The following is a 12,062-nucleotide window of genomic DNA, read 5'->3' on the forward strand; positions in this document are numbered from 1 at the left end:
TGCGGGATCGGGCAGTGTTTCGTTCTGCTGTGCATGGGGTTGCTATGAGTCGGAAACGACTCGACGGCACTTAACAACAACAACAACATGTAAAATATATGTGTATCACACATTAATAGGTAGATGGGTGCTGGGCTCAGGGGCTGCTCTTTGTTTGGGCACAGTTCTATTTTAAGGCCTGGGCCTGAGGTAGATAGGCCTGGGGCTTGGAGGCTGCTTTTCCTTTTGGGGAGGCTTGATTTTAAGGCTGGGCCCTGAGGTAGGTGGGTGCAGAGGGGTTAGGAACAACTAAAGGAGATGAACTTGTCCGTCAGTTTGTTGTCCTCTGATGGCTTAGGTGAGGCTGGAGGCTATGCCACCATGTTGCAAAATGGCAGCAGGGTTACCCATTTTGTTGTTGTTGTTACATGCCGTCGAGTCGGACCTGACTCATAGTGACCCCTCCTTGGGTTTCCGAGGCAGTATCACTACAGAAGTAGATTGCCTCATCTTCCTTCCAAGGAGTGGCTGGTGGGTTTGAACTTCCAGCCTTCTGGTTAGCAGTCAAGTGCCTTTGGCACTATGCTACGGGCACGCTTCAGCGGACCTTCTGGGTTTAGACAGACTTGGTAGAAGGAAGAGGCCATCCACTTCTCAAACAATTGGCCAGTGAAAACCTTAGGAATAGCAGTGAAACACTGTCTGATATATTACTGGAAAACTTTATGAATAGCCCCGAAACATTGTCTCATATAGTGTCAGAAGATGAGCACATCAGAATGGAAGGCATTCAAAATTTGACTGGGGAAGAACTGACTCCTCAGAGTAGAGATGACCTTAACAATATGGATGGAGTAAAGCTTTCAGGACCTCCATTGGCTGATGTGGCATGACTCAAAATGAGTAGAAACATGCAAAATCCATTAATAATTGGAACATGGAATGTACGAACTATGAATCTAGGAACACTGAAAGTTGTGAGAAAGGAAATGGACCGTGTAAAGATTGGTATCCTAGGCATTGTTGTTGTTGTTGTTATTTGCCATCGAGTCGGACCTGACTCATAGCGACCCCTCCTTGGGTTTCTGAGGCAGTATCACTACGGAAGTAGATTGCCCCATCTTCCTTCTGAGGAGTGGCTGGTGGGTTTGAACCACCAGCCTTCTGGTTAGCAGTCAAGTGCCTTAGGTGCTACGCCACCAGTGCACCTATCCTAGGCATTAGTGAGCTGAAATGGACTGGTTTTGGCCATTTTGAATCAGTCAATCATATAATCTACTATGCTGGGAATGACAAATTGAAGAGGAATGGTGTGGCATTCATTGTCACAAAGGCTTTTCAAGATCTATCCTAAAGTACAATAGTGTCAGTGATAGGATAATATCCATATGCCTACAAGGAAGATCAGTTAATACTCATACTATTCAAATCTGTGCACCAACCACCAAAGCCAAAGATGAGGAAATTGAAGATTTCTACCAACTTCTGCAGTCTGAAATTGACCAACCATGCAATCAAGATGTGTTAATTATCACTGGTGATTGGAATGCAAAAGTTGGAAACAAAGAAGAGTTACTGGTAGTTGGAAAAATACAGCCTTGGTGATAGAAATAATGCTGGAGATCACATGATAGAATTTTGCAAGACCAATGAGTTATTAATTGCAAATAACCTTTTTCAACAACATAAGTGATGGCATATGCATGAACTTCACCAGATGGAATGAACAAGAATCAGATTGGCTAAATCTGTGGCAAGAGGTGATGGAGAAGTTCGATATCTTAAGCCAAAACAAGGTCAGGAGCTGATTGTGGAACAGACCATCAACTGCTTATATGCACATTCAAGTTGAAATTGAAGACAATTAAAAAAAGTCCACAAGAGTCAAAATATGACCTTGATAATATCCCTCCTGAATTTAGAGACCATTTAAAGAGCAGATTCGATGCATTGAATGTCAGTGACTGAAAACCAGAGGAATTGTGGGATGACATCAAGAACATCATCCATGAAGAAAGCAAGAGGTCATTAAAAAGACAAGAAAGGAAGAAAAGACCAGAATGGATGTCAGAAGAGTCTCTGAAACTTGCCCTTGAGCAGAGAGTAGCTAAGGCAAATGGAAGAAATGACACAATCAAAGAGCTGAACAGAAGGTTTCAAAGAGAAGCTTGAGAAGACGAAGCCAATTACTGTAATGAAATGCACAGAGACTTGGAGTTAGAAATCTAGAAGGGAAGAACACACTCGGCATTTTCTCAAGTGGTGGGTCACTGCAATGAGAAGGTGTGATAGTTGAAGGTATGTGTCAGCTTGGCTGGACCACAATTCTGTGTGGTTTAAGCAATTGTGATGTGGGTTGTTCCAATGATGGAATCAGATATATATGCTTTGAGCAGCCAGTCCATTGAAACGGAGTTTCCCTAGGGGTGTGGCCTGCTTCCAGTATATTTATGGACATCCTGGGAAAGACACTCTTCTGTGAATTGGGATTCTGTTGCGTTGCCTACAGCTGTCCGTGAACGAATAATCCACCATTTGGCCTGAAGATCTTGGATTTGTCATTTGTTGCAGTCAACAGCCAGTATACTGCCTGCCAACCTTGAGCTTCTCAGCCCCTGCAACTGCGTGAGTTGGGAAAAGCCTCCAGTTTGACGTTTGATCCAATAACTTGGGACTTGCCAGCTTCTATACATATGTGAGCCATTTTCCTAAGATAAATTTCTCTCTCTCTCTCTCTCTCTCTCTATAAGCTTTACTGGTTTTGCTTCTCTAGAGAACCCAATCTAACACAGTTCCTTATGAGGAAATTAAGTGTTCTGGAATTCCTGTTCTTCTCAATGTTACCCATAATTTGTTATGATCCACACAATCAAATGCCTTTGTATAGTCAATAAAACGTAAGTAATCATCTTTCTGGTATTCTTTCTTTGAGCCAAGATCTATCTGACATCAGCAATGATATCCCTCATTCCGTGTCCTCTTCTGAATCCAGCTTGCATTTCTGGAAGTTCTCTGTCAATATATTGCTGTGACCATTTTTGAATTATCTTCAGTAAGATTTTACTTGTGTGTGCAGTATTAATGATATTGTTTGATAATTTCCACATTCTGTGGGATCACCTTTCTTTGGATTGGGTATAAATATGGATCTCTTCCAGTCAGTTGACCAGGTAGCTGTCTTTCAGATCTTTTGGGATAACCGAGTGAGTGCCTCCAGTCCATCCATTTGTTGAAACATCTCAATGGGTATTCGTCAATTCCTGGTGCCTTGTTCTTTGCCAGTTCCTTCAGTGTAGCTTCAACTTCTTCCTTCAGTATCATTGGTTCTTGATCATATGCCACCTCTTGAAATGGATAAAGATCAACCAGGTCCTTTTGGCGCATGACTCTGTGTATTCCTTACATCTTCTTTTGATGCTTCCTGCATCATGAAATATTTTGTCCATAGAATCTTTCAGTATTGCAACACCAGGCTTAATTTTTTTCCTCAGTTCTTTCAGCTTGAGAAATGCTGAGCGTGTTCTTCCTTTTGGTTTTCTAAGTCTAGGTCTTTGCACATTTCATTATAGTAATTGGCTTTGTCTGGTCGAGCTGCCCTTTGAAATCTGTCAGCTCTTTGATCTTGTCATTTCTTCCATTTGCTTTAACTACTCTCTGCTCAAGGGCAATTTTCAGAGTCTCTTCTGACATCCATTTTGTTTTCTTCTTCCTTTCTCATCTTTCTAATGACCTTTTGCTTTCTTCATGGATGATGCTCTTGATGTCATCCCATAATTCTTCTGGTTTTTTTGTCATTGGTGTTCAAATCTATTTTTTAGATGGTCTCTAAATTCAGGAAGGATATATTCAAAGATATTTTGGCTCTCGTGAACTTGTTTTAATTGTCTTTAACTTCAAGTTAAATTTTCATATGAGCAGTTGATGGTCTTTTCCATCATCAGCTCCTGGCCTTGTTTTGGCTAAAGATGTTGAGCTTTTCTGTCACCTCTTGCCCCAGATGTAGTCAGTCTGATTCCTGTGTACTCCATCTGGTGATGTCCATGTGTATAGTCGCCATTTGTGTTGCTGGAAAAAGATATTTGCAATGAGTAAGTCATTGATCTTGCAAAATTCTATCCTGCGGTCTCCAGCGTTATTTCTGTCAGCAAGGCCAAATTTTCCAACTACTGGTAATTCTTCTTTGTTTCCAACTTTTGCATTCCAGTCATCCGTGATAATTAACATATCTTGATTGTATGTTCAGTCAATTTCAGACTACAGAAATTGATAAAAATCTTCAATTTCTTTGTCTTTGACTTTGGTGGTTGGTGCATAAATTTGAATAATAGTAGTATTAACTGGTCTTCCTTGTAGGCGTATGGATATTATCCTATCACTGACAGCATTGTACTTCAAGACAGATCTTGAAGCATCCTTTGTGATGATGAATGTCACACCATTCCTCTTCAAACTTTCATTCCTGGGATAGTAGATCATATGGTTATCTGATTCAAAATGACCAAAACTGGTCCATTTCAGCTCACTAATGCCTAGGATATCAATCGTCATGTATTTCATTTCATTTTTGACAACTTCCAATTTTCCTAGATTCATACTTCATACATTCCATGTTCCGATTGTTAGTGGACGTTTGCATCTGTTTCTCCTTAAAGTGAGTCATGCCACATCAGCAAATGGAGGTCCTGAACGCTTTACTTTATCTTTATCATTAAGGTTGGTTCTACTCTGATGATGCAGCTCTTTCACACTTGTATTTTGATGCCTTCCAACCTAAGAGGTGGTCTTCCTGTACTGTATTGGACAGTGTTTCAGGACTATTCATAAAATTGCCCAGTAATGTATCAGTGTTTCTCTGCTATTCATAAGGTTTTCCTTGGCCAATTCTTTGAGAAGTGGATGGCCTTTTCCTTCCTCCTAGTCTTTCTCAGTCTGTAAGCTGCATTGAAACCTGTGCACCATGTTCAACCCTGTTGGCATTTGAGACATTAGTGGCACATCCTCAAGCCTCACAGCAATATGCCACCACAGTATGACAAACTGACAGACAAGTTTGTCTTCCTTTGCTTTTTGAAACCTCTCTGCCCTCCCTTTACCAGGATCTTGTGGCTCTATTATCCTTGCCCCCCCCCCCCCATCTCTTGGGTGTCTCCCTTCCCTTACCTGGATCCCTTGGCTCTATCTCAGCCCTGGCTCCTTCCCCGTCTCCTGTGTAGGGGTGCGTGGCCGGTCTGCTTGCCCCTACCTGGGTTCCTGTGGCTCTGTCTTGGCTCCGGCTCTTCCCCCACCTCCTGCATCTGGGTGCGTGGCCTGTCTGCTTGGCCTTACCTGGGTTCCTGTGGCTCTGTCTCAGCCCTGGCTCCTCCCACGCCTCCCGCGTTTGGGTGTCTGGCATCACCACTGGACCTATAAGCAGCATCACGATAAATGGAGAAAAGATTAAAGTTGTCAGAGACTTCACATTGCCTGGTTCTACAATCAATGCCAACAGAAGCAGCAGTCAGGACATCAGATGACATATAGCATTGGGCAAATTGGCTGCAAAGGACCTCTTTCAAGTGCTGAAGAGCAAAGATATCTCCTTGAGGACTAAGGTGCACCTGATACAAGCCATGGTATTTTCAGTCGTCTCATATGCATGTGAGAGCTGGACAGTGAATAAGGAAGACCGAAGAAGAGTTGATGCTTTTGAGTTGTGGTGCTGGCGAAGAATACTGAAAGTTCCATGGACTGCTAAAAAAACTACCAGATCTGTGCTGGAGGAAGTGCAGCTGAAATGCCCTTTGGAAGAGAGAATGGCCAGACTTCATCTCACCTACTTTGGTCATGTTTTCAGAAGGCGCCATTCCCTGGAGAAGGATCTCATGCTTGGTAAAGTGGAGGATCAATGAAGAAGGGGAAGGCCCTCAGAGATGGATTGACACAGTGGTGCAGTGATGGGGTCAGGTATAGCAAGGATCGTGAGACTGGCACAGGACCAGGCAGTGTTTCGTTCTGCTGTGCATAGGGTCACTATGAGTCGGAGATGACTTGACGGCACCTAACAACAACACCACCACCACACTCTTCACACACACAGTAACCTGAGTGCCTATATTTCTATTTTCTTGTTTAGGAATGTGTCACTTCTCTTTATTAGGGTATAGATTCAAGGGTGAGCTCTGTAATTTGTAACTTTTGTGTATTTTTCTACACTGATGAATATGGTAATATATAAAACTATAACAGTTCTTGTAATCAGTTGTTTTGTTGATAGGTTTTTGCTGTTAAGTTTCACTGGTTTTACTCTATACTGCTTTAGATATTACTTATTTGATTTGTTGGGCTCTATGTGAAAAGGGTAACTCCATTGCCAAAACAGCTGTAAACTAACACGTAGAACAAAGGAATAAAGAAATGGACTTCACAGGTATCATTTGCTCAGCTGGGTTCTTTAAATACATCCCCTCCCCATGGCTTTGTTAAAGCATTGTGTTAGTGGGTACTTTAAAGGATTTCTTTGTTGCATTTCTCTAACATCCTAGTTCACTGAAAATGCTTATCCCACCAAGGAGAAGACCTACCTATCAGTTACTATCAGGAATAGGTTAGAAGATGCATAGATACAAACAACATCATGATATTTATGACTAATGATTAGAAAAACACATTGGAGTTACTATTGGGGAAAACATTTTGATGGCTTTCAGATTTTTTGTTCCTTTAAAGGCATTGAAAAGACCAGGACATCTATAACAATAAATCTTGTGGAGCAAAGGAATGTTGAGGGCTTGGTAAGGAAGAAGAGACACCTTTCATTTGTGAGATTTGTGAGGACATATTCTTTCCTTAGGAGCTCTGGTGGCATAGGGCCTGAGGCATTCAACTGCTAACCAGATGGCTGGTGGTTCAAATCTTCCTTGAAAGGAAGATGGGACGATCTACTTCTGTAGTGATACCACCTCAGAAACCCAAGAAGGGGTCGCTATGAGTTGGTTCTGACTTGATGGCAGTGAGTGGTTTTTGGTTTGTATTCTTTCCTTGGAAGTCTTATTCTGCGTTATTCTGTAAATTCCTTTGGAAATGAGCATCGTGCTGATGGTATTAGGGAAGTAAATTAGAGTAGTGGGAAGGGAATTTTAGTTTTCTGTTTGCTAATATATTTCTTTTCAATTCCAGTCTATTATTCTCCCAGTGCACAATGCTGAACGCTGGTTGGATGAGTGTTTGAAGTCTGTTTTACAGCAGGACTTTGAAGGAACCATGGAGCTCTCAGTCTTCAATGATGCCAGTCAGGTATTTATGGACTTCCTGTTGGGTGGTTTAACCTTGTGTAATTTAGGTTAGAGTGTTGTGAAGTGAACTTCCTGATCTGTCAATATCACTGTGCTTTTAGGACAAGTCTATGACTATAATTGAAAAATGGAAAGTGAAGTTAGAAGATTCTGGTATCCTTGTGGTCATTGGAGGTCATGATTCTCTTTCTCCCCGAGGAGGTTGGTAAACATGTTTAATTTATTATTCAATTGTAATCAATAGTCTTAACAATTTTCATACTTAAATAGTTTCATGTTGTTTAAATCCTGGTGAAAAATGTTCTCAGTAAAGTTGAGGCTACTACTTATTGAGCACTTGTGGTTTTAGATGCTGTCAACAAAATTTTGACTCATAATGACCCCATATAACAGAGTAGAACTGACTCAGCGTTTACAATGCTGTAGTCTTTACAGGAGCAAATTGCCACATATTTCTCCCACAGAACCTCTAGGTGGGTTCAAATCACTAACCTTTTGGCTAGCAGCCAAGCGCTTAACTGTTGTGCCATGAGGGCTCCTTATTGAGAACCTACCGGACCTAAGTTTTAAATTTTGGTAAGGAGTTATAGAAGACAGCTACTCATTCTTTACTTATTCATTGTAACAAAAAACTATTGGGTATTTTTATTTTCAGACTGATTAATCATTATTGGTTACCTCTGATTGTTAAAATTCTCTTCTTGTGCAGTAGTTTTTATTTTGTCCAATTTTATAAATCTTAAAGAACTAGCTTTTGGTTTCATTGATTTTCTGTGTATTTTTTTGTTTTATATTTCAACTCTTTTTTATTTCAATTAAGTATAGATGTATGGGATTATTTCTGGACTCTCATTCAGTCCATTGGTATATACATCTGCCTGTATGCCAGAACCACACTGTTTTGATTGCTATAGCTTTGTAGTAAGTTTTGAATTTAGGAAGTGTGGGTCCTCCTACTTGGTTCTTCTTTTTGAAGACATTCCAACTATTTAGGATCCTTATAATTCCCTATGAATTTTAGTTTCATCAGTTTCTCCATTTCTGTAAAATGTACCCTTGAATTTGTAGATGAATATAGGGAATATTATCATCTTAACAATATTAAGTACTTTCCTCTGTGAACATAAGGCATCTTTCCCTTTATTTAGGTCTTGTTTGATTTTTTTTTTTTTTTTCCATCACTGCTTTGTAGTTTTCAGTGCTCAAGTCTTGAACCTCCTTGGTTAAATTAATTCTTCAGTATTTTATTCATTCTGATGCTGTTGTAGATGGAATTGTTTTCTTAATTTCCTTTGCAGGTAGTTCATTGCAAATATATAGAAATACAACAGAATTTTTGTGTGTGTGTTGATGTATCCTTCAGCTTCATTGAATTCATTTATTTAAGAGATTTTTTTTTTGCAGGGGATTCTTTAGGATTTTCTGTATGTAAGATCATGTCATCTGTGAGTACAGATTGTTTTGCTTTGACCTTTATAATTTGGATGCCTTATTTCTTTTTCTTGCATAATTGATATGGCCAGAACTTCAAATACAATTTTGAATAGAAGTTGTGAAAATGGGCATCCTTATTTCTGATTTTAGGGGAAAAGTGTTCAGCCTTTCACCATAGAGTATGATGTTAACCAAAACCAACCTCACTATCATCAAGTTGATTTGACTCATAGCGACCCCTCCTTGGGTTTCCAAGGCAGTATCCCTATGGAAGTAGATTGCCCAGTCTTCCTGAGGAGTGGCTGGTGGGTTTGAACCACCAGCTATCTCGTTAGCAGTCAGATGTCTTAGATACTATGCCACCAGAGCTTGGAAAAAAAGTGCCTAAAGCATTTTGACTGCTAACCAGAAAGTTGGCAGTTCAAACCCACCAGCCACTCCGTGGAAGAAGATGGGGCAATCTACCCCCGTAAAGATATACTGCCTCACAAAACCAGTGGGGGGTCATTATGAGTTGGAATCAACTTGATGGCAGTGAGGTTTTTTTTTTTCTGTAGTTAACTTTATTGGTGTTCTTTATTTCTTTGTTTGGTTTTAAGTTACTGTCTTATGTCCTTCATTTAAACCTGAAGGACTCCCTTTAAGATTTCTTGTAGGTCAATTCTATTAATAATGAACATTCTCAGCTTTGATTTATCTTAAATGTTTTAATTTCATCTTCATTAATGAGAGATAGTTTGGCCGGTTGTAGAATTCTTGGTTTGCATATTTTTTCTTTCAGTGTTTTAAAGGTCATTTCACTGCCTTTGGGCCTCCATGATTTTGATGAGATATTGGGGATCCCTTATAAGATATTGGGGATCCCTTGTACATGATGAGTTGCTTTCCTTTTGATGCTTTCAAGATTCTCTCTTTTTCTTTGACTTTCAACAGTTTGATTATAATATGTCATACAAACAGTCTTGGTGTGGATTTTTTTCAGTTTATCCTAGTTGGAGTTTGCAGATTGACTTGGATGTGGAGGGAAATGTCTTTCACCAGACTTGGGAAGTTTTCAGTGATTGTTTCTTGAGATAGTCTTTCTGCCTATTTCTCTCCTCTCCTTCTGAGGTTCTAATTGTGCCTATGTTGGTGTGCTTTATGCCATCACATGGGTCTCTTAGACTTTGTTTATTTTACTCAGTTGTTTTTCTTTCTGCTCCTCAGACTCTTGTTGTTGTTCTTAGGTGCCATTGAGTTGGCTCCTCATCATAGTGACCCTGTGTACACCAGAACGAAACATTGTCCAGGCCTGTGCCATCCTCATATTCTTGGTATACTTGAGCCTGTTGTTGCAGCTTCTGTGTCAATCCATCTCATTGAAGGTCTTTTCTTTTACTGACCCTCTACTTTACCAAGCATGATATCCTTCTCCAGTAACTAGTCCCTTCTGACAACATAATCAAAGTGGGTGAGATGAAGTCTGGCCATTTTCACATCTAAGAAGCATTCTTGCTGCACTTCTTCCAGAACAGATTTATTTGTTCTTCTGGCATTAAATGGTGTGTTAAGTATTCCTCTTCAGCATCACAATTCAAAAGAAGCAGTTCTTCTTTGGCCTTCCTTATGCATTGTCCAGCTTTCACATAGCTTTGAGGCGTTTAAAAATACTATGGCTTGGGTTGTTCTTGTTAGGTGCCATCGAGTTGTGTCCGACTCATAGAGACCTCATGTACAGCAGAACGAAACACTGCCTGGTCCAGTACCAGCCCTATGATCCTTGCTGTACCTGAGCCCACCATTGCAGCCACTGTGTCAGTTTGTCTTGTTGAGGGCCTTCCCCTTTTTCATTGTCCCTCCACTTTGCCAAGCATGATATCTCTCTGCAGGGAATGCTCCCTTCTTACAACATGACCAAAGTAGGTGAGACGAAGTCTGGCCATTCTCACTTCCAAGGAGCATTCCAGCTGCACTTCTTCCAGGATAGATTTGTTAGTTCTTTCAGCAGTCTAAAGTACTTTCAGCATTCTTCTCCAACACCACAGCTCAGATTTCTTCTTTGGTCTTCCTTTTTCATTGTCCAGCTCTCACATACATATGAGGTGATTGAAAATACCATGGCTTGTGTCAAGTGCACCTTAGTCTTCAAGGAAACATCTTTGCTCTTCAACACTTGGAAGAGGTCCTTTGTAGCAGATTTGCCCAATGCTATATGATGTCTGATATCTTGACTGCTGCTTCCATTGGTGTTGACCGTAGAGCCAAGTAATGACAAGTCTTTGACAACTTGAATCTTTTCTCCATTTATCATGCTGCTGCTTATTGGTCCATTTGTGAGGATTTTTGTTTTCTTTATATTGAGGTACAATCCATATTGCAGACTTCAATCTTCAGTCTTCATCAGTAAGTGTTTCGAGTCATCCTCACTTTGAGCAAGCAAAGTTGTGTCATCTGCATAATGTAGGTTGTTGATTTTTCCTCCAATCCTGATGCCACATTCTTCTTCATATAGTTCAGCTTCTTGGATTATTTATTCAGCATACAGATTGAATAAGTATGGTGAAAGGATACAGTCCTGATGCACTCCCTTCTTGATTTTAAACCATGCAGTGTCCCCTTGTTCGCTTCGAACGACAGCCTCCAGGTCTATGGACAAGTTCCTCATGAGCACAATTAAGTGTTCTGGAATTCCCATTCTTCTCAGTGTTATCCATAATTTGTTATGATCCACACAATCAAATGCTTTTGTATAGTCAATAACACAAGTAAACATCTTTCTGGTATTCTTTGCTCACATCCAAGATTCATCTGACATCAGCAGTGATATCCCTCGTTGCACTTCCTCTTCTGAATCCAGCTTGCATTTCTATAAGTTCTGTCAATATACTTCTGCAGCCATTTTTGAATTGTCTTCAGTAAGATTTTACTTGCATGTAATACTAATGATATTGTTCGATAATTTCCATATTCTGTGAGATCATCTTTCTTTGGAGTGGGTACAAATATGGATCTTTTCCAGTCAGTTGGCCTGGTAGTTGTCTTCCAAATCTCCTGGCATAGCTGAATGAGTGCCTCTAGTATGGCTTCCATTTGTTGAAACATCTCAATGGGTGTCCCATCAATTTCTGGAGCCTTGTTTTTCACCACTTCCCTCAGTGCAGCTTTGATTTCTTCCTTCAGTACCATTGGTTCTTGGTCATATGCCACCTCCTGAAATGGATGATCATCTACCAATTCTTTTTGGTACAGTGACTCTGTGTATTCCTTCCATTTTCTTTTGATGTCTCCTGCGTCATTCAGTATATTGCCATAGTGCCAAAGGGTCAAGGAAGCCACATCTTCTGACCTCCTCTAACCGCGCAAGAAGAAGACAGAATCACCATCAGTAGCCCAAGGCCT

General features: G+C 40.4%; 1 protein-coding gene across 1 annotated transcript in view; it reads left to right on the top strand.

The window, feature by feature from the left end:
• Positions 1 to 12,062, top strand: part of B3GNTL1 (UDP-GlcNAc:betaGal beta-1,3-N-acetylglucosaminyltransferase like 1) — a 285,413-nt gene that overhangs the window by 49,546 nt on the left and 223,805 nt on the right. Inside the window, exons 3-4 of the mRNA XM_007959785.1 lie at positions 7,135 to 7,251; positions 7,352 to 7,451. Of these exons, the coding sequence (XP_007957976.1) occupies positions 7,135 to 7,251; positions 7,352 to 7,451 (217 nt within the window). The remainder of the gene's footprint in view (positions 1 to 7,134; positions 7,252 to 7,351; positions 7,452 to 12,062) is intronic.

Source organism: Orycteropus afer, unplaced genomic scaffold, assembly GCF_000298275.1.
Source record: "Orycteropus afer afer isolate SDZICR_OR568_19922 unplaced genomic scaffold, OryAfe1.0 scaffold00018, whole genome shotgun sequence".
NCBI classification, from domain to species: Eukaryota; Metazoa; Chordata; class Mammalia; order Tubulidentata; family Orycteropodidae; genus Orycteropus; species Orycteropus afer.